At 42.1% G+C, this 23472-nt stretch overlaps 2 protein-coding genes across 10 annotated transcripts; both read left to right on the forward strand.

The window, feature by feature from the left end:
• The first annotated feature begins 4007 nt into the window (after window positions 1-4007).
• On the forward strand, window positions 4008-12873 carry matn3a (matrilin 3a). Of its 9 annotated transcripts, none has more exons than XM_046291163.1 (9): window positions 4008-4239; window positions 5231-5491; window positions 5576-5716; window positions 6584-7159; window positions 8424-8561; window positions 9144-9269; window positions 11585-11689; window positions 12045-12115; window positions 12196-12873. In XM_046291163.1, exons 1-8 carry the CDS (start codon window positions 4074-4076, stop codon window positions 12098-12100), a joined length of 1569 nt encoding a protein of 522 aa, XP_046147119.1. In that variant the 5' UTR covers window positions 4008-4073; the 3' UTR covers window positions 12101-12115; window positions 12196-12873. The 9 variants fall into 9 exon arrangements, with proteins under 9 accessions (XP_046147119.1, XP_046147120.1, XP_046147118.1 ...); XM_046291164.1 differs by having other exon boundaries at window positions 5594-5716; XM_046291162.1 differs by having other exon boundaries at window positions 5231-5716.
• A 6217-nt stretch (window positions 12874-19090) lies between these two features.
• ttc32 (tetratricopeptide repeat domain 32) lies at window positions 19091-20650 on the forward strand. The gene is made up of 3 exons (XM_046293194.1): window positions 19091-19329; window positions 19452-19618; window positions 19996-20650. The coding sequence occupies exons 1-3, from the start codon at window positions 19214-19216 to the stop codon at window positions 20121-20123; spliced, it is 411 nt and encodes a 136-aa protein (XP_046149150.1). The 5' UTR covers window positions 19091-19213; the 3' UTR covers window positions 20124-20650.
• The last annotated feature ends 2822 nt before the right edge of the window (window positions 20651-23472 follow it).

Here is a 23472-nt window from a genome sequence, read left to right on the forward strand (position 1 = left end):
AAACTCTAAATATGTGATTGCACAGTAATGTTCACTTGTTTGAGGTTGAGGGTGATACTTGGTGGTGTCCCATCTTTTCCACAAGTTCATCAATGTTCGGGGTAAGGCTCTGAGCTGAGGAAATCCTCAGAATTGAGTGGAGGTGTTCAGCAGTAAGTCGACTTCTGTGTGATGTTTTGTTCAAGTTCATCAAAGAAAACAGTTGTTCACACAGGTATGTGCTGCCAAACAGACAACGTTTGAGCAGCCTGGATGCGCAGCTGGGGCATTGTGTCGGGGAGGAAACGGGCGAACTCCGCAGCACCCACTGCCGCATATTTTGCCCTCAGTGCATCATTGCATTGGAGGTCAATCAACTCCATTTGGAGGTTTGGTGGTGAGCTTTCCACGTCAACAGCAAATGGGTTACCGAGCAGTTCCAACCTGCTTTTTGTGCTTCAAAGTCAGCAAATCGGCGTCGAAAGTCAGCGGCAAGCATACCTATTTTATCAGCCAACTGTGCGCTCGGGAACGCACTGGTAGAGAGCTTCTCTTTCATGGTCTGGCAGCTGGGAAAGTGGCTCAAATTTTCTTTCCGCATCTGCGTCTCCCACAGAGTCAGTTTGGTTTTAAATGCCTTCACTGTACTGTACATATCAGAGATGACACGATCCCGACCCTGCAGCTGCAAGTTCATTGCATTCAGATGACTCGTAATGTCACACAGAAAAGCCATTTCACACAGAAACATTTCGTCTCGGAGTTGTGTTGTGTCTTTCCCTTTGCTGTCCAAGAACAGACAAATCTCCTCACGAAGCTCGAAACATCTTTGAAGCACCTTTCCCTGGCTTAGCCATCGCACCTCTGTGTGATAAGGCAAATCACCATGCTCCGTTTCTAACTCCGTCAGAAATGCCTTGAACTGGCGGTGATTCAAACCTTTGGCTCTGATAAAGTTAACTGTGCGCGTGATGATGCTCATTACATGCTCCATTTTCAAGGCTTTACCGCACAACGCTTCCTGGTGTATGATACAATGATAAGCTGTCAGCTCACCTGTCGCGTTTTCCTCTTGCATCCTTTCCCGTATCTTCGCCACCAGTCCGCTCCTGTGTCCACACATCGCAGGTGCTCCGTCGGTTGTCAAACCCACGAGTTTTTCCCAAGGCAGCTCCATCTCATTTACACATCTTGACACCTCTTCATACAAATCATGCCCCGTAGTTGTGCCATGCATAGGACGTAAAGCCAAAAACTCCTCTGTCACGCTTAGGCTGGAGTCCACTCCGCGGATGAAAATTGACAACTGGGCAATGTCAGAAATGTCGGTGCTCTCATCCACAGCCAAGGAATATGCAATGAAATCTTTTCCCTTTTTCACAAGATGTTCTTTTAGATTGATGGACAACTGGTCTACTCTCTCGGCAATGGTGTTTCTGCTCAGACTCACATTTAAAAAGAGTTGCCTTTTTTCTGGGCAAACTTCGTCACAAACTTTAATCATGCAGTTTTTGATGAAATCCCCCTCCGTAAATGGCCGGGCTGATTTAGCGATCTCTTCTGCCAAAATAAAACTGGCCTTGACAGCAGCCTGGCCTTGTGATTTGGCTTTTTTGAACAGAGCCTGTCGAGATTTGAGGCCTCGTTTTAATTCCTCTGCCTTTTGTAGCCTTTGTTCCATGTCCATATTCTTGTTTTTGTCCGCGTGTTTCGTTTCATAATGTCGTCTCAGATTATACTCTTTCAGTACCGCCACACTTTCTCCACACAGAAGACACACAGGTTTTCCAGCTACCTCCGTGAACAAATACTCCGACTCCCACCTTGTTTGAAACCCCCGGTTCTCAGTGTCCACCTTCCGTTTTGCCATTTTTGATGGGTATCTGAAAGTTAATTTTACTGTGATGCTGACAACTGCTGTGCCAATAAATATTGAAATGAAGCAGCCTACTGCTCGGTGCGTCACCGTTGCATTGTGGGAAATGTAGTATTGGTGCGTGTAAAAGATCTGCGGGCTGCCGGCTTGCTGCGGTCTGCGGGCCGGTTCTAATAATAAATCAAGATCATCCCAGGGGCCGTAAAAAACCTTCTCGCGGGCCGGATGTGGCCCGCGGGCCTTGACTCTGACATATGTGCTCTACTCCATATTCCTTATCCGCCATCTTCTCCTTCCAGAAGGATGCTGCAATCCCCCACTCCATATTTATTAATAAGGTTCCACTTTATTCCTTGTACACCATCTTCTTTTCATGATCTCTGCTCTTTTTTTTGGCGTAGGTCTTTTCCCCTCAAACTATGTTCATGACAAATCCAGCTCCAGACTTCTTCGATGAGTTTTAAAGGGCTGTTGCCATTCAATATATGTTGCATTACCGCCACCAACTAGACGGGGGTATGAATTCCTTATACTTTGCGTTGAAAAAGGGGAAAGTGATATATTATATATATATATGTATATATCACTTTCCCCTTTTTCAATATATATATATATTCCCGGACTTCAACTCCCGAGTGGCGCAGCGGTTTAAGGCATTGCATCCCAGTGCAAGAGGCGTCACTGCAGTCGCTGGTTCAATTCCAGGCTGCATCACATCCAGCCGTGATTGGCAGTCCCATAGGGCAGCGAACAATTGGCCCAGCGTCGTCCGGAGTTGGCCATCCATTGTAAATAAGAATTTGTTCTTAACTGACTAATTAAATAAAAAGAGAACCATTGCTATGAATGCTGCTTAAAAGCCAATCTTACTGAACCATATATTGCTCGTTGGCCTAACCCTCTGTGCTGGCACAGATTTACTACTGACACACATATTCTCAGGATCCCTCCCCCTTGACCCATCTTCCTCTACTTTCTTCAATGCCTCTGCATAGGACAACGTCTGCACTACTTTACCCCAGGTAACCTCAACCTGTGTCTATCGCCTCTGGACACTTCTGATGCCCAGTCACATGGGCACCCCTAAAAATATAGAAGATAGCCCTATTTAAGTCCATGTTATGGCAAGAATAGCTCAAATAGGCAAATAGTCCATCATTACTTTAAGACATGAAGGTCAGTCAATCTGGAAAAAACATGCAGTTGCAAAAACCATCAGGCCCTATGATGAAACTGGCTCTCATGAGGACCACCACGGGAAAGGAAGACCCAGAGTTGCCTATGCTGCAGAGGATAAGTTCATTAGAGTTACCAGTCTCAGTGAAGCATGGAGGAGGTGTGATGGTGTCGGGGTGCTTTGCTGGTGACAGTCTGTGATTTATTTAAAATTCAAGGCACACTTAACCAGCATGCCTACCACAGTATTCTGCAGCGATACGCCATCCTATTATTTGTTTTTCAACAAGACAATGATCCAACACACCTCCAGGCTCTGTAAGGGCTATTTGACCAAGAAGGAGAGTGATGGAGTGCTGCATCAGATGACTTTGCCTCCACAATTACCCGACTTCAACCCAATTGAGATGGTCTGGGATGAGTTGAACCGCAGAGTGAAGGAAAAGCAGCCAACAAGTGCTCAGCATATGTGGGAACTCCTTCAAGACTGTTGGAAAAGCATTCTAGGTTAAACTGGTTGAGAGATGGCCAAGAGTGTGCAAAGCTGTCAAGGCAAAGGGTGGCTACTTTGAAGAATATAAAATATATTTTGATTTGTGAACACTGTTTTGGTTACTACGTGATTCCATGTGTGTTATTTAATAGATTTGATGTCTTCACTATTGTTCTACAATGTAGAATATAGTAAAATAAAGAAAAACCCTTGAATGAACTTTTGACTGGTACTGTATATGTTTTAGATACTTCAAGAGGTCTTAAAATTAAAAATCAAATAGCTTAGTGATTATTGCTTTGACCTCCTGAAAACAAGGATCCTGCACATCACTGACCCTTCCAAAATGGTGTTTGGTTTGGGGAGGGGGGAAATGTGATCTTTTCCGTCTTGCATCTGGATTGGACAATAATTACACACGTGCTTTAGTCAGTGGTCTTCAAATTGACCCTCCAAGTCCCTCTCCTAAACATTTGAGTTTCAGACATTTGTGCTGACTGGGTAAACCGGCAAGAACTTGAACGGACGTGAGAAGAAAACATTGGTACAATGAAGTCTTTATTCGGGAGTCTCGTCTACTGCATTTTCCTCTTTGTGTCTGATGTATACGGAACGTACGGTTTGAATGGATTCGATCCACAGCAGGTTACTGCTCAAAGTTATGCACAACGTAGAAATATTGCCCCGCCACCGCTGCGGACGCTCGCTCCTTCAGGTAGGTTTACAGAGAAAGGTGTCGGTCCCCCATACACCTTTCTGTTTGTGTTTTGTGTCATGATACACACTGAATATCACTTGATTGTTTAGCCAAGTACATTTTCCGCCAAAATTGAAGAGGTTTTTGAATTAGATTATTTGTTTAATCCGATCAAAATCCCGTGCCAACTACTCGTAGTCTGTCCACGAGAGATTAATCCGATAATTGTATACTTCTCCTCATTGGGAACCAACCAAGTGTCCGTGCGTAAAAATCGCGTAAAATATGCACGGAACAATTGGTTTTATTATAGCCACTCATTGAATTGTAGATAATTCGGTCTGCTATAGGTTTGCAAAATTCCAGTAATTTTTAACCTTGTTTTCCAGAAATCCTGGTTGGAGATTCCTTTTGGGAACGTTACCAGAATTTTGCAACCCTAGTCTGCTATGTGGAAATTCTAATACGTGTACTAAGGTACTTGGACATATGCATTCCATGTTCATGCAGTTCAACAGGGAAATAACTCATTATAGATTTACATTGACTTGTTTTAACCATACAATTTCAAAATTGACAAATTATACTTGATTTTGCTTTATTGGCTAAACAATGACATCCAAGTTTATAAGACCGATACCATATCTGTCAAATCTATATGTACTACAAGACTAAATGCATGTGTAAGTAATTTACATTTTATAACATTTTATAAGTGTAATATTCTTCTATGCTGGTTCAAAACGAGCCAAGCGGCTACCAGCTCAAATGTCACTCATGCTTCAAAAACTAATCAGTATTCTCATGCTAACTTTTAAAGCAAGCGGAGTTCATTCTCACATCAACAACACACCCATAACTATAATTTATACAAACTCACAACGAAGCATAACTATCATTCATACAAACTCTCTTCGAAACTATAATTCATAAAGACTCACAGCTTTCCCATTTGCTGACTAACTCATTTGCTCTACCGCTCCTCCTCTCCTCCTCTGGTGGCCCCTAGTTCACGCCAGTGCATACAGGCATAGAGGCTATCACTACCACCACCAGCCACCAGGGATCCACCTGCCCGTGGTTTACCAACAACCTGGCCCTCTATCTCCACCCGTGGCTTACCCCAGATCCTCTGTCCCCTTACCACCTTACCAACACAGAGCGCCACCGGTGGTGTACAACCTATACCAAGACTTTTCACCTCCAGTAGTTCACCACCACCCGTTTAAAGTTTTTTTTCCACCAGTGAGGCACCACCACAAATTCAAAGGTAAATGTCCACATATTTTACCTCTGGTACAGCCTAAACCTACTACACTGCCAACGACCCCTGTGGTGTACCTACCCACCACAGTTCCAACTCTACCATCAGTGACTACATTGCAACCGGTGATGACCACCTTGCCACTGGAGGTGACCACCACCCCTGTGCCGCCAACACTACCTGTCAGTACCCAAAGCGGCGTCGTCATCACCACCGCCAGTGTGGAGACAGGTAGAAGCCAGGTTTCCCTTCCTACCCAACCAATTCAATCCATAGTTGTCCAGGTCAGCTCTTGTCTTTTTATTTTATAATAGCACAGGACTACTGTCACATAATCAACCATTCTCATTGATCATTTCATCACATAATCAACCAGCCAGAATTGATGTTATTTGCAATCTAATAATGACAAAACACCATACAATACTGGGGTGAAGCATTCCAGGACAAGTCAAAAAATACTTTCTTGTTCTCCGCAGTTTATAATTTGGAACAGAAAAACTATGATGTGACAGTAACTGGATATACATTTAAATACTTTTCACTGCATTAGAAGGATATAAAAAATAAAAAAAAATTGTTGTTGAAAAAAACGAATGTTTTGACAACAGGATGATTAAAAAAGGATACTGGTATCAATTAAAATTCTGCACCAGTTGGGATGTCAAAGCTTAATGAAGCCTTTCCATTCAATTTGACCTTTCACAGTCCAATCCTGAACTATTGACATAGAAGAAGGGTTAAGAGGGGAAAGGATACAGTATGGCTCCATGAAAGGCATAATATACTGTAATAACTAACCTCTAAACCGTCTAACTGAAATGATGCACAACTCATTGCCTTGCAAAACCCTCTTTCATCCTATAACTCAAGCAACCAGAGTTGTGCATCCCCCAAACAACCATGAGAAATGTCCTTTTTTTTGTGTAGCTGAATTGTTTCAACTTTCTTCATGGACACTAATATGAATGAATGTCGCTTTTCAATCCACAAACTAGGGCTACATGTGTGTGTCCAATGAAATGAGTTTGTATGAAATAAACTGGTGAACATATGGCCATCTTGTTAAGAGCTGCAATGCTTCTGGTTTGCCACCAGCAACAGACAATTCGTGCAGGAGCCGTCCCCTGGACCTGGTCTTCATCATCGACAGCTCCCGCAGCGTGCGCCCCGGCGAGTTTGAGAAGGTCAAGATCTTCCTGGCCGACATGGTCGACACCTTGGATGTGGGACCAGAAGCCACCCGTGTGGCCGTGGTCAACTATGCCAGCACGGTCAAGATCGAGTTCCTGCTCAAGGCTCACCTGAACAAGCCCAACATGAAGCAGGCTATCACCCGCATTGAGCCCCTCGCCGCCGGCACCATGACTGGCCTGGCCATCAAGTCGGCCATGACTGAGGCCTTCACCGAAGAGTCAGGCGCCCGGCCAAAGTCAAAGAACATCGCCAAAGTGGCCATCATCGTGACAGACGGGCGTCCTCAGGACCAGGTGGAGGAGGTGTCAGCGGCTGCCCGGGGGTCCGGCATCGAGATCTACGCGGTGGGGGTGGACCGAGCCGACATGACCTCTTTGCGGCTGATGGCCAGCAACCCTCTGGAAGACCACGTGTTCTACGTTGAGACCTACGGCGTCATCGAGAAGCTCACCTCCAAATTCAGGGAGACCCTGTGTGGTATGACTGAGCAGGGTGGAGGAGGAGACTAGTCTAAACTGTAAACGTTGGTTTTAGTCCGGGAATGTGTAGGGACCGTGTACTATCTACAGGGGTGGTTTCATCTGTTTTCTCTTTAGCACTTAATTTTGAATCCTTAGGTTTTCTATTCAAGTGTAAATTATACGTTGACCAAATGGTAAAGAGAAAAAACACACCTCACATGGATTAAAGGTTTATATACCCTGGTACTAGATTCCAGCCCATTGGAAAGTAGTTCGGCCATTTGGTCTACTCTGGGCTTGTTTCCCCACATTTAGATTAAACCTAGTCACAGATTAAAAATCTATTTTAATGGAGAATCTCTATTGAAAGTGCCTCTTAGTCCAGGACTAGGCTTAATCTGGGTCTGGGAAACCCGCCCCAAGAGTTTTGGACAATCTTGGTCTCTAGTGAACAGTCAGGTATGGTTCCTCACTTTTAGTAACAGACAGGATGGTCCTTCAACAAGTGCAAGGTGATCGAAGAGGTAACTGCTCATTAACGATTGACCAATGAGAAATCAAAGCATCATGCCACACACAGATTGCTTTGAATCTGTCAATCGTACAGCTTTGTTTAAAATTATCAGAATACTGTTCTAAAATCTTCAAAGTCATTTTGAATAGTAAATTGACTTTTTTTCATAACATTCTAATATTTATTAACTTGAATGTTGTGTACATTTTAATATGGTTTTTAAAATGTATTTATTTTTTATGTTAACAGTCCCCCTTCTATGTTTGCAATGGACCTTGACTGAGTTGGTGTATGGTCCCCCAGCTTTCCAGTCACATTAGGTGGCCTTCAGTGTATAGCTGGCCTTATCTCAATAGTCTATTGATATACTTCCATACACCTTTTTGAAGCTTGAAACTCAGACAACAAACAGTCTTTTGCGTCTACAATTTCATCAAACAGGCCATGGAAACATGTCTCTACCTTCTGCACTTACACGCATATGCTCAAAAACATGTCTTAGTTCATTTTGCTATGGTATCTATACTCGTTATGCTATTTATACTATATACAGAAATGACGTTTTCTTATAGAAATGAGATTATAAATGGGTTATAAACGACCAGCGTTTATATATGGTAAGTATGTTTGATAATTTGGCTTCTTCAGATCACATTTGAATGCATACAAGCTTTAACTGTTCCAAACTTACCAACCTATGAAATTGTACCCATGCTGCTTTGTGTGTAGCTTGATGGCGGCTTCACTTAACCCCGACTTATTCCAGGTTGGGACCCCTGTGACATGGGACACGACTGTGAGGACATGTGTGTTAGCAGCAGCAGCAACAACTCCTATCACTGCGAGTGTCGGGAAGGGTATCTCTTGAACGCGGACAAGAAAACATGTTCCCAGAGTCAGACACGTAAACCTCCCCACTATGTTTGCAAAGGACCTTGGCTGAGTTGCATTGAAGGTGTATGGTCCAACAGCTTTCCAGCCACAGCATATAGCTGGCACTATGTCAATATATACTTCCATACAGCTTTTTGAAGCTTGCAAATATTGCCACTGGAACTCAGATAATACAAGTGTCCTTTGCATCCACAATTTCATCAAACAGGCTATGGCAAAATGTGTCCCTATATGTGTGTGTATGTATGTATATATATATATATATATATATATATATATATGTGTATATATACTTAAAACATGTTATCCTACTTCAGTTTGTTATGGTATTTTCACAAATTAGCGTTTCTATCAAATTGCCATCCAGGAATGAAATTGAATAAATTAGTTATAAATGACCATTACATACAGTGAGGTAAGTATGTTTTGATAGTATGGCTTCTTCAGAGTACTACCCCAGATCACCTTTACTTAGACATAATCCTTATGCATACAAACTAACATACACACTTTCAAATATGATGCCAGCCTATGAAATTGTACCCATGCTGCTAGCTTGTCAGCTCCTTCCCTTAACCCCGGCTTATTCCAGGTGTGGACCCCTGTGCCATGGGACACGACTGTGAGCACATATGTGTCAGCAGCAACGCGTCCCATCACTGCAAGTGTCGGAAGGGCTATATCTTGAACCTGGACCAGAAAACGTGTACTCTGAAACGTAAGAGTCAGTGCGCTAACTGTGGTTGTATTCTAAATATGCCTCCTTTATTTAATTTGAACTTTATGTTGAGTCTGCTCAGATGCTCGACCCGTTATGGATGGTGATCACAGAAGATCTCTAATTTGTTTGTTTTCTTATAAGCAGCACATAAGTCTTCATTCCGCTTTTAAAATCCAATTGGTGCACAATCAATATTACTTCTTGATTCACCTTTGGTTTTCCATTTGCCGAACACTTTGTAACACTCGCTAGGTTGCTTCAACGTTGTCATAGCATTGTGTTCCTGTCACGGCCATGCAAATGGAACCAAACTCTCTGTGCTGATCGTCTTGCCTACTAGAGAACACGAGAGCAAAACCAGGATAGGTAAGGGATTAGTTTTTGGGTATGTCTACTGCTATCAAAGAGGATCAGTTGAACGTAGGTAAAGTACTTATACATGGTCATGTTTAGTAGGGAGAAAATGTTCCAGACACTACCTGATCTAGTCCAATAAGAAAACATTTATTTTCCAGTGCAAAACACCTTTTGCTACAATGTACTCTACTGAACGCAACCCTGGTCTGTAGAAGAACAATTGCAAGCCCAACTAGTATATGGAACTCAACAGTATAACAACATTGAGTGAGAGGCTCCTCCTGTGTGGTGTTATCTACTGTACAGTTGAAGTCGGAAGTTTACATACAACTTAGACAAATACATTTAAACTCAGTTTTTCACCATTTAATACTAGTAAAAATTCCATGTTTTAGGTCAGTTAGGATCACTACTTTATTTTAAGAACTTGAAATGTCAGAATAATAGTAGAGAGAATTATTATTTCAGCTTGTATTTCTTTCAACGTGTTCCCAGTGGGTCAGATGTTTACATACACTCAATTAGTATTTGGTAGCATTGCCTTTAAATTTTTTAACTTGGGTCAAACGTTTCAGGTAGCCTTCCACAAGCTTCCCACAATAAGTTGGGTGAATTTTGGCCCATTCCCCCTGACAGAGCTGGTGTAACTGAGTCAGGTTTGTAGTCCTCTGTCCTCGCACACGCTTTTTCAGTTCTTCCTACACATTTTCTATAGGATTGAGGTCAGGGCTTTGTGATGGCCACTCCAATACCTTGACTTTGATGTCCTTAAGCCATTTTGCCACAACTTTGGAAGTATGCTTGGGGTCATTATCCATTTGTAAGACCCATTTGCGACCAGGCTTGAACTTCCTGACTGATGTCTTGATGTTGCTTCAATATACTTTTCCTACCTCATGATGTCATCTATTTTGTGAAGTGCACCAGTCCCTCCTGGAGCAAAGCACCACCACAACATGATGCTGCCACCCCCGTGCTTCACGGTTGGGATGGTGTTCTTCGGCTTGCAAGCCTCACCCTTTTTCCTCCAAACATAACGATGGTCATTATAGCCAAACAGTTCTATTTTTGTTTTATCAGACCAAAGGGCATTTCTCCAAAAAGTACGATCTTTGTCCCCATGTGCAGTTGCAAACCATAGTGTGTATTTTTTATGGCTGTTTTGGAGCAGTGGATTCTTTCTTGCTGAGCGGCCTTTCAGGTTATGTCAATATAGGACTTGTTTTACTGTGAATATAGATAATTTTGTGCCGGTTTCCTCCAGCAACTTCAAGGTCCTTCGCTGCTGTTCTGGGATTGATTTGCCCTTTTTGCACCAAAGTACATTCATCTCTAGGAAACAGAACGCATCTCCTCCCTGAGCTTTATGACGGCTGCGTGGTCCCATGGTGTTAATACTTGCGTACTATTGTTTGTACAGATGAATGTGTTATCTTCAGGCATCCTCCCAAGGATGAACCAGACTTGTGGAGGTCTATAATTTTTTTTCTGAGGTCTTGGCTGATTTCTTTTGATTTTCCCATGATGTCAAGCAAAGAGGCACTGAGTTTGAAGGTAGGCCTTGACATACATCCACAGGTACACCTCCAAAAGGCTAATTGACATCATTTAAGTCAATCACAAGTTTCTAATGCCATGACATCATTTTCTGGAATTTTACAAGCTGTTTAAAGGCACAGTCAATTTAGTGTATGTAAACGTCTGACCCACTGGAATTGTGATACAGTGAAATAATCTGTAAACAATTGTTGGAAAAATTATGTGTCATGCACAAAGTATATGTCCTAATAGACTTGCCAAAACTATAGTTTGTTGACAAGAAATTTGTGCGGTGGTTGAAAAATGAGTTTTAATGGTTCCAACCAGTGAATGTCAACTTCCGACTTCAACTGTATGTACATACATTATGTCATAGTTAACACTAACGTGACATATTGCTCTGTCCCAACATGAAGAGATTAAGGCGGTGGTGGTGGTGGAGGAGGACCCTTGTAAGTGTGAAGCCAGACTGGCCTTCCAGATGCAGACACAGGCCGCCCTCCAGGAGATCACTGCCAGACATATCCTTTCTGTTAGTTCACAGTAGGAAAATAACTGACCGCAGCACTCAATATAGGCTGAAGACTCAGTGGTATGCCTCCTTCAAAGCAATTCATGGGTTATCTTGAATGCCTTTTATGATTAATGGGCTGGGTTGCATGATCTACCATGACATTATGCAGTTTAGATTTGTGGACGCAAATGCTACTTTGTCAACTGGATAATCTGATCAATTGTAAAAACAAATATATGTATATGAAAAGAAAAGGTTATAAATATGAGTTTTTCAGATGTAACTGTTTATTAACCTTTTATTCAAGTTAGCTTACTCCTAATGTTTTACCATGGAAAAAGAATTGCCTTTACTCTTCTCACTAGCTGACATGACAGGAAGGGTGGAACAGATTGAGAACATTTTGGGACCTGTCTAAGTTGAGGAAGAAACGGTAAGTAACTATTCCCTATAAGGAAGACTAGGTTGAAACCTTCCAACTCTGACCTCTGTGTATTTGTTTACCCTCTGCAGGGTCAGACAACCTCCGATGGCCCCGCCGTCAGACACGGACCACTGCAACACAGGCATGTACTACTACTGCTGTCCTCCATCACATCGGCGGATATCGACAACAACAGACAGTGGAACTTTGGATAAACAACACTGCAACAGCTAGAAGGAAATGATGTCAGTCCATGGTTCTTTAAACAAGCTATTGGCCTTAGGTCAGGACTGTATCAGGGAATTATGGGGGCTAATGGTGTCAGTCTGTCCATATATGAGCATCAGGTTCCCACAAAGCGTTACAGTATATAACGGTATAGACCTTTTAGAAATGTGCTAAATACATCTATTGCATTAATTCATTTTCATCAACTCTGCTTCAGCTAACACATTTGAAATTTGTTTTTGGAAGTTTCTTTGAAGTATATTGAGAAATTGAAATCATGTTCAGTAGGGACCAGTCAGTGAGGGGCAGTGCTTTTAAGATTTTGTTCTATTTTAACAGATTTTAGAAATGTTATACTATATGATCATTTCCAATCTGGTAGAAATGTGTCATTTGTTTTTTGTGCCCGCCATATAAGGTATTTTTGTTAGGTTGTGTCAGTGCAAAATGTTGAACGCTATAATGTGAGGAAAATGTACACCCCCATGTGTGCTGTGTACATCAGAATAAAAAAAACGAATGTACTGAATATGTGGCAATCAAGACCAGGGGAGGAAGTTATTTTGCACAGTGCCTTTATCCATTGAACTACTTGATGAATATTAAATGGGAAGTTCAGTATTTTACAAGTTGTTAGATAGTTTCTCCCTCTGAAAGTAGTCTAGACCAGAAAAAACAGTACTCCATGGTTCAGTTTCCTTAACAGCCTCTAAAAACCTAATGACAGGTCGAAGGAAAATGGCAAGAATAGTGCAAGTTAACAGGCGGGACACAAACAGACAAATAACAGCACAATACAACAGTGCTGTGCAGAACGGCATCGACTGAATGCACAACTCGTCGGTCCTCGTCATGGATGGTCTATTGGTCGACCACACCAGGTTCCACTCACATCAGCTAAAAGCAAAAAGAAGCGGTGCCAGTGGGCACGCCATCACCAACACTGGACAATTGAGGGGTGGAAAAATATTGCCTGGTCTAATGAATCCCGGTTCCTCTTGCCTCACGTTAAGTTAGGATTTGGTGTATGCAGCAGGAGTCCATGGCCCCTTCGTGCCTGGTGTCAACGGTATAGACTGGCTGCAGTGGTGTAATGGTGTGGCGAATGTTTTCCGGGCACACGTTAGGTCCTTTAATCACAATTGAACAAAGTTTGAACGCCACACCTTGTAGAATCCATGCCCAGAGAATTCAGGCTGTTCTGGAGGCAAAGGGGGGGTCCGACCCGGTACTAGATGGGTGTACGTAATAAACTGGCAACTGAGTGTGTGTGTGTATGTGTGTAAATATATATATGACACCAAAATCTCAGATTCAAAACAAAGAGTCACACGTGTTTTTAGCAGCACACCAAGTTTGACCCGCACTCTGACTAGTGACTATCTGGTGGTAGCAAGTGCATTACTTATGTACATACCGGTATTCACATTTTTGATACATACTGCTATAATTCTGTACACTACATGTAGATACAAAAGAATCTCTATGTGGTATTTGTTATATAAACCTGAGCTCCCTACGCTTAGGTGTCAGTATAGGAAGGGAAATATTTAAGTCCAGCAACGATATTTATGTTAACACTGTGTTAAAATGTACTCTGGCTGTATCGTAGCAGTGAGACCTTTCAGAAACCTATAGCATTGGAAGAAGGGGAACGATCCTTCCATTCATGGATCCAGCAATGCAGGAGTTTTGAAAGAGTTTACAATATTCTGTTCCTGCTGAATCTCAGAGAGATGCAACTTTACTATAACCTACAATAAAAATAACCATATTTTTCAGGTGATTCAGAGAAATAAATAAACAAACAAGAGTGCCTTCAGATGTTTTTGGCAATGGTCAAGGTGCAAACATGCCGTGAACCAGTTCAATTGAAGAGGACCCAGTTCAAATAGAGATCACATGCGGTTGAAATGTGGTTGTACAATGGAATTTATAATTACCTTGTTCTGATGGACTAATTTAGCACAAGTGCCTCCAAATACCTTATTTCAACCACATGTGACCTCTATATTTGAACTGCAGCTCCTCCTCAATGGAACTGGGTCACCGCATGTTCTTTTGGCAAATTGCTCATCGCTAAAAGAGCTGAAGAAGGCACTGAAGATTTTCCGTCTGGAATCAGTATTTGTTCATTTGTCTGAATCACCTGAGAAATACAGTTGATCTGTCTGTTATGTCTGTGTGAGGTACTCAGTCAAACATTTACCTCAGGTCTAGTTTGGATTATTTTACTAGCCAGCTGTTTTCTGTTTGCTTGCTATTTCAGTGGCTACACGGTCTACAACACAGTCTTTGTTCAAACAGTGGCAACCGTAAAAATGTTTCCCTTATACTTAGGTGGGAGGGAACGCACATACATACACCCACATGCAGGGACACACACACATACACCCAACTTTGGAAACGTTTTACGACAGCCATGGGTGATGCAGCACGGATCTCTTTCAAATCTAAGGGAAACACTGACATGGAACCCCTCAAAGACACGACCTTCAACCTTTGACCCACATATATCCAAACTAAGCCAAAGCCTGATACCCCTAAGTGGAAGCCTGCTCTCCCCTGTCTACTATTCAAAACAATACAGAGTGCAACGCCTCAACCAGTCATCAACGATGTCATGCAGGGTTGAGATCAAATTCATTTCAATTCAGGAAGTTAACTGAGTTTCCAACTTGAATTAAAATACAATTGACCTCAACCTTGATGATAAACATAATTTTATTTCAAAACCATAATGTAAGTATTGCTGATTCTTCCTGTCCTCATTCAACATGCCTAACAGTTCGTCAAACAGTTTACAGCTATGGCTGGATGGTAAGTTGTCAGTGATATTGATTTATAACACAGTTCTTTGATGGTGAGGGGCTGATTGATGCCTGCCCTGTTTCTGCCAGACCATGAGTGGACTTTGACACTCTGTGTTAATTCTCACAGCAAACAACAATGTTTGGGGCACTGGAAAAATGCACCAGTTGCCGGGTGCCCCACCCCACACACACACATATCCTTCCTTACGGTGTAGACTGAGGCCAACCTGCAAAGAGCAAATATGAAAAAGGTGATGGCTGAATGAGCATCGACACAGCATTTGAAAGTAGTAGTATAACTACTTTTCTATCAAGGTAGTGTAACGTCTGCTTCCAACTCACACTCTCAAACACAGATCCCTTGAACGCAGCTCATTTTCCAGCCCACTTTCCAACTCACATTCTCAAACACACAGGTCCCCTGAACAGAGTTCACTCTCCAGATCCCAAACACCTGAATTCTGATCCCCCGTTCACACACCTGTATGTCATTATCACACACTATTTAGTTCAGTTCTTTGCACCCCATCATTGTGAGGTATTGTTTGCTTTGTGACACACTTCAATTTGGAGGGCTGGTTTTCATTGTAATTTAATCCTCCCGTGTGTGATAGCGTTTGCCGGCCTCACTTAACGACACCTATTCCCTGCCAGTACTTTAGCCTATCGGATTTTCCTGTTATCAACCTATTGCCTGATCTCCCTGACAACATTACTAGCCTTTTCCCTGACTGTACTGTTGCCTTTTTGGACCCCCTGTGTATGACCTTCTGCCTGCCCCTGGACCCACCTACCTGCCGCCTCCTGTGGTCCTTTAACAATAAACACCTTCTGCGCTTGAAACAAGCTCTCTGTCTCCCATCTTGTTCATTACAGGTACTCTATTAGTTTTCCGTGCATTAGCCTTGCCTACCAGGACAACCTTTATGTTTAGTGCATTGTGTCCCTATAGACATGCCTCTCTATAGGCTATTTATTAGAGGCTGTCATGAGTCTATTCCCCAGTAACTACTTCAGTGCCCTTCTCTCTTCCTCTGTGTGTCTTCCCTTTGATCTGCCTGAACCCGACCACACACTCTGAAGGTAGATGGGCTGTAAAGGAAGTGGCTACTGAACAGGCCATAGTTCCTTAAGGTACTTTTTTTTTTTTAAAGGACGACACGTGACCTATTTCAGATCATTCTGTGAATTTCTCACCTAGAAAAAGTCTGCTCACATTTTTGTCTGTGAGCGTCCTTTCCTGAGTGTAACGTTTTAGTCTGAGTTTCAGACGGAAGCAATAGACCATGTTACAAATGGAAAACATCTGTATTGTACTGATGCATACTACTGAATGATGATTGGATTTCTCCTTTGCGAGAGTAATGGCATCTTTTTGTAGACACTAACTCCACCATGATTCGTTGGATATAGCACATGGGGAAATTAATGCAGTTTTTGGATAAACGTCTGTGGTAAACATAGGTTTAGGAGATTTTATACGTTTTATTCTGAGATCATCAGCTAACGTCACTTTTTAGTGAACTTTGAAGAATTTATGTCATTTAAAAAGCACAAAAGCTTCATAATTCATAAAAGTAATGTTAACTGACTGATATTATTGCATATAATAAAACATTAAGCTTGTCTTAACCTCAGACCTTATTTTCTGCATTTATCCCCAAACCCTATTCTTTCCCTATTAATTTTTGCCTTTCAGAATGGCTGAAATTACCAGAGGTAACTCATTTTTGGGTTTTAGGACTTAAAGCTGGCAACCTCTATGACCATAGGCCTACTAATGTTGGCTTATAGAGATAATAATGGCAATTTTTTGTAGGCACTAACTCCGCCATGGTTCGTTGGACAAAGCCTTTGGGGAAAATGAATGGCGTTTTTGTAGTGTTTTGGATAAATGCCAAAAATAAGGTCTGTGGTAAACACAGACTTAGGAGATCTTATATGTTTTGTTCTATGAGAATCTTCATCAGTTCACATCACTTTTTGTGAACTTTTAAAGGCTTCGTAATTCATAAAGGTCATGTTAACTGGCTGCTTTATCTCATAGAACAAAATCTCCTAAACCTGTGTTAACCTTTGACCATATTGAATGGCGGTAGAATCAAGGAGAATTAGACTATTGTCTAAAAGAACTGAAAACTCGGCAAAGTAGCGTACAGTGCTGAGAATGTCCCTTGTTGGAGTATGGTTTATTAATGAGGAGCAATTGATCAGATTACCAATCTTGAAGAATCCATTTGAGATATCCAGACTGGTAGAGAGAGTGCTGGGTAAAGTGAAGGCTGTGAGGATTACAAGAGGCAGTCACAAGAGGCCTGGTTTAGATTTATTTTGTACTTCTGATGATCAGAAGGATTGTGTGTTGCGTCTCACCTGATTTGATAAGTTTTACATGTTGTGTGTGTCTCTTGGGACAGGGCACCCCTCAAGGGAGTAATATCTGGCGTCTCGTGGGCAGCCGATGTTACAGAGATGGAAAATATTATTGCATTGATTGATGCACATCGGATGACTCGTGTGGTGAATAAAGAAGAAGTGAAGTCTATTTTGTTGTTTGATATGGAGTCTCTCCCTACTCAGGTCCAGTTGGGGAATATAAAATAGAGAATTCGATACTGTATCCCAAGACCAATGCAGTGTGATCACTGTAACGCTTTAGAACATGTTTCAAGTGTTTGCAGAAGGGAGAAGCCGAGATGTCCAAGTTGTGGAAAAGATTATGTAATGTGTTTTAAAAGTGATGAACATGTGACATGTTGCAATTGTGGTGGAAACCATGAAGCCATGTCTTTGGAATGCCCAACAAGGGTGAAAGACAATGAGGTGGCCATTGGCAGGGCTGTCCAGAGCATTTCATATGCAAGTGCTGTTAAAAGGGTTGAGGGTTCGAATGGTACTACTGTCGAGTCCATGGTGATGGATAGGCCTTCACCAGCAGGACCCAGATATTTTAAAGGGTAAGAAGATGGACTTTGTGGCCTTTATAGCTATGGGGATTAACGACACTACCAAGGTGGAGAGGAAGTCCAGGAAAATATATATAATTGTAGATGTGGTTCCTAGGACTAAAAGGAGTCGCAGGAAGTATTGTCACAAGCCATACCACCCTCTCAGGCGCTAGAGCCTGCCCTTAACAAAAAATATTGCCGTTTTGAAACTGTAGTAAAAATTCACTTACTGCAGTTGACTGTGATATTTTGTACGCAGTAATTGCAGAATAACTGGAGTGTACTGCATTTCAACTGCTGGTAAACTGCACTCTAACTGCAGTTACACTGAAAAATTACTGCAGTAAAAAAAGGGTTATTTTGGACACAGTATTTGAAGCAGTTGTATTGCAATCTTTTTCGAAATTGGTGAGAAGGGAAATATGGAGGATTGATGGAAGAAGTGGGAGTTTTTGTCAATGTACTATTTTTATTTGGGTGGATTAAGTTAAGGAAAACTATAATGTATGGACTTAATTTTTACTTATTAAAAAAAAATCCGTCCAGTTGGTGGCGTAAACCCACCTTTTTAGGTTGTAGTTCGCCATAAAAAAAAACACAAAACATTTTCTCCATTTTCCCATATGGCTGGCGGAACGAACCGGAAGTCACTCATTTCCGGGTTTTAGGACTGCAAGCAGGCGAGCTCTATATCACATTAATTAACTGCTTATGTATAAGACATGTGCATTACTCAGCAAAGTACAAAAAAATCGAAGATAAAAAAATACACAAATGAAGGGGATAGACAAATCACAAGAAAATCATAATATGGACACATAATCAACTAATAATGTGGTCAACTCTGCCACCTGTTTTTACAAGAAAGGAAAATAGGTGAACATTTGGATTATATTTAAATAGCTAATCAATTGAGCAGTTATGTACAATAAATATGGTGTTTATTTAGTAATATAATGTTAGATCAATAAATATTTTAAATAACCATACATGCTTACGTTCCCCCTGGCGTCAACACGCACCAAGCGTGTTAGTGTATTTGTCCACAAATATACTCATTTCCGGTAAGAGTTTCTGAAGCGGAAAACAGATTTCCATCCAAACATTTTATGCATTAAATGGAACAAGACAGATGCCAAACTCTTGAACGCGCCAATGTTGAGTTTAAAAAACGGAATTTTAAGCAGGCAGAAGAACTATATACAAAGTTCCTCGCATCATGCTGGAAAACAAGGTAACACAAAAACACGTTGTGATTGAGATCATGTGTGAATTCCGTGCTGATTTAGCTATGTGGAATACAGTAGCTAGCTAACGTTAAATGTTAACATCCTCTTTTGCCGTGGTTTATTTCAGAAATTGTGATGCCAGTGACCTTGCTACTGCTCACAACAACCGTGGGCAGATAAAGTACTTCAGGGTGGATTTTCGTGAGGCAATGGAGGACTACACTTCTGCAATTGAGGCCAATTGCCAGTTTGAAGTATCATTCTACAACCGAGGACTAATACATTATAGATTAGGTAATGAAATGTCGTGTAATGAAGTGGCTTCAACAGACGAGATTCTGAATTCCAATGGTGAAAAAAGGTATTGCAGTCCCAATTTTAGTCACTAGGTGGGGTTATTTCATCCATTTGAACAAACTTGTGCTGGCAAGGCAGTCTTGCTGGTTTTCCTTATGTGAAATGTTTCTTGTAGGCTGGCGTAATCATTAAGCATATTCTGTTGCAAAACGTTTTGTGGAAACTTGACTACAAACGGAATAAGCAAACAAGAGTTTATATTTGACAAATGCAGGTGCTCCCTCATTTTGTTCCATTTGGTTCTTAAACAGTTTCAGTAATGAATACATCCCTGGTGAATTGAATGGATAAATGTTTTACCTTTTTTGTTGCAGGTTTTTTCCAAGATGCAGAGATGGACTTCAAGAGGGCTCTAGAACTCAACCCCAACTTTGAAGATGCCAAAGTGAGCTTACAACAAACACTATTGGACCAAGAGCACAAGATCAATAGGGGATATTGAGAATGTATTAGGTTTTCCCCTTAGCTACACTCTAATGACAAGAAATCTCAACAAAGTAATTGCCAGTATGTCTTCAATTTGAATTGGCACAAAAATGTGTCCATGTATGATGTTGCATATGTTTTTTGGGATAAGATCAATTATTAGATTATGGTAGATATAAAGTGTAGATTCACAACATACCCATTCTTATCAAAGAATTTACCTCCAGTGTTTGACAACCATGAACAACCTCTGTTGCCCTCATACTAATTAAGATGATAATGCTGTAATGTATACAGCACATGTTTTTTTTTAACCTTTGGATGGTGTACAATTTTTCTGTTATTCACCCAATGTTCGTGGGTCTGATGGACCCACAACATTATTGGGTCTTTAAAATGATACAGCATAACAATTTATGTAAAAAATACTTACTGTAGATGTTGACAAATTGCAAGCAATATAGACTGCATACATGGTTAATATATGCCATTTACCGCTGCTAGATCACATTTACCAATAAAAGCACTATTTAAAAAAATATATATATATAAAATGTGATTTTTGTAAACAAATAATTTATAATCAGAACATGGGTGGAATAAATCATGTTTATCTTGATCTTTGAACTGAACAAATTGGAAGGACACATTTTACATACAGTATTTTATGGAAATGATAAATGAGTCCAATTGAACGCGCATTAAGGCCGGTGTAGACACCACATGAGGGACAGTTTTACTGTGTGTTGCAAATGTATTTCTTGCACTTGTTGCATGTGTATCGTCTTCCTGTCCTTATTGGGTCCACACACATCATAGCACTTTTTGTTGCTACCGGGTGCAATCTAGAATGATGAAAACACTTAGTTCAGGAGTTTTAACATCTCACTCACATATATAGTTACAGCAGGCCAAGGTAGGAGAGTCAGACACACACACACATGCAAGAACATCACTCACACTTCCGGCATTGTAGTTGTGGGTCTGGCAGATGGGGCACCAGCATCCTCCTGAATACTCCTCACGGTGGCTGCAGAAGCTGGGGCCCTTGGGATATGTTGCCGCCTCTAGATTTCAGGTTCTTACCGATGCCATGCCCAGCTCCTCGAGAAAGAGCGGTCTCTGGACCTTCCCTCTGTTCCAATCTGGGTTCAACGACATCCAGATGACAAATGTGATGTACGCAGAGATGTCCAAGAAGTTGAATATCACAAGTGGCCAGCGTAGGGTTCTTATTTTGCAGCTGTAGCCAGTCACCAGCTTGTCTAAATTGTCCACCATCCTTTTGTTGCATTGTAATCCATTATGATTCCTGTTTTGTGATATTCCTGGACACAGATTCTCCCATCCCTATGCAGCGTACTCAGGAGTACCACATTTGACCTTTCTTTGACTCGTAGGACACTAGGGGTGTGTCGGCCATGAACACAAATTTAGAGGAATTGATAGGCCTGTTCTGGAGTCTTATGGCTTGGGGGTAAAAACTGTTGAGAAGCCTTTTTGTCCTAGACTTGGCACTCAGGTACCACTTGCCATGTGGTAGTAGAGAGAACAGTCTATGACGGGGTGGCTGGGGTCTTTGACAATTTTTAGGGCCTTCCTCTGACACCGCCTGGTCTAGAGGTCCTGGATGGCAGACAGCTTAGCCCCAGTGATGTACTGGGCCTTACGCACTACCCTCTGTAGTGCCTTGTGATCAGAGGCCAAGCAATTGCCGTACCAGGCAGTGATGCTCTCGATGTTGCAGCTGTAGAACCTTTTGAAGATCTCAGGACCCATGCCAAATCCTTTTAGTTTCCTGAGGGGGAATAGGCTATGTCGTGCCCTCTTCATAACAGCCTTGTCAATGAGAATGGGGGTGTGCTCGGTCCTCATTTTCCTATAGTCCACAATCATCTCCTTAGTCTTGGTTAAGTTAAGGGATAGGTTGTTATTCTGGCACCATCCGGCCAGGTCTCTGACCTCCCTGTAGGCTGTCTCGTCATTGTCAGTGATCAGGCCTACCACTGTGTCATCTGGAAACTTAATGATGGTGTTGGAGTCGTGCCTGGCCATGCAGTCGTGGGAGAACAGGGAGTACAGGAGGGGACTGAGCACGCACCCCTGTGGGGCTCCAGTGTTGAGGATCAGCCTGGCATATGTGTTGTTGCCTACCCTCACCACCTGGAGTTGGCCCGTCAGGAAGTCCAGGATCCAGTTGCAGAGGGAGGTGTTTAGTCCCAGGATCCTTAGCTTAGTGATGAGCTTTGAGGGTACTATGGTGTTGAAAGCTGAGCTGTAGTCAATGAACAGCATTCTCACATAGGTGTTCCTTTTGTCCAGTGGGGAAAGGGCAGTGTGGAGTGCATCATCTGGGGATCTGTTTGGGCAGTATGTAAATTGGAGTGTGTCTAGGGTTTCTGGGATAATGGTGTTGATGTGAGCCCTTACCAGCCTTTCAAAACACTTCATGGCTATGGACGTGAGTGCTACGGGTCTGTAGTCATTTAGGCAGGTTGCCTTCATGTTCTTGGGCACAGGGACTATGGTGGTCTGCTTGAAACATGTTGGTATTACAGACTCAATCAGGGACATGATGAAAATGTTGGTGAAGACACCTGCCAGTTGGTCAGCACAACCCACATCCCTTGGTTCTTCTCAGAGGCTCCTCCATCTGGCTTCCCCGAATACAGTTCCATGCATATGATGAAGCAGCATCACAGGCAGCCCAGATCTTGATTCCATATTTTGCGGGTTTATACGGTATGTACTGCCTGAAGGGGCAGCGGCCCCTAAATGACATAAGCTGCGCATCAACAGTAACGTTGGGCCCAGGGTTGTAAAACAGGGGAAGGCGTCCACCCACTTGTCCCACACTGATCTGATTGCAGCTAGCTTGTCTCTGCCACCGAACTGGTCTGATGTCTCAGTTATCGAAGCAGATAATCCTGGAAATAATGTGGAAGTTTTCCAGAGATGTTGCACAGATGTTGCCAGTTTCTGCATCCCACAGGGATTCTGTGGATTCCCCCTTGGATCTGAAAACACCAGCAAGGATAAGAACCCCAAAGTATGCATGTAAATAAGTTTGGTCCATCTCCTTCCATCTGTCTCCAAAAACATGCCTTCTTTCCAAATTAGTGCAGTCCAGAATTATTTTCTGTATGGTGTCTTGGATGAGCAGTTCATTAGAAGACTTTATGTCCTGTACATGAGTAAGCGCCGTCTAAGGCCCCCTGAGCAGAGATGAGTTTTGCCATACTAACTGATTGTGGTAAGGAACCACACAGCAATTTATTTGTTGTGTCCATCCCCCAATTTGCACCAGGCTGGGGTAGAGTGTGGGAAAATACAGAATGTTTTTACAATATATTGGAAATAATGTA

This window comes from Oncorhynchus gorbuscha, linkage group LG12 (genome assembly GCF_021184085.1).
Source record: "Oncorhynchus gorbuscha isolate QuinsamMale2020 ecotype Even-year linkage group LG12, OgorEven_v1.0, whole genome shotgun sequence".
Classification (NCBI taxonomy): Eukaryota; Metazoa; Chordata; class Actinopteri; order Salmoniformes; family Salmonidae; genus Oncorhynchus; species Oncorhynchus gorbuscha.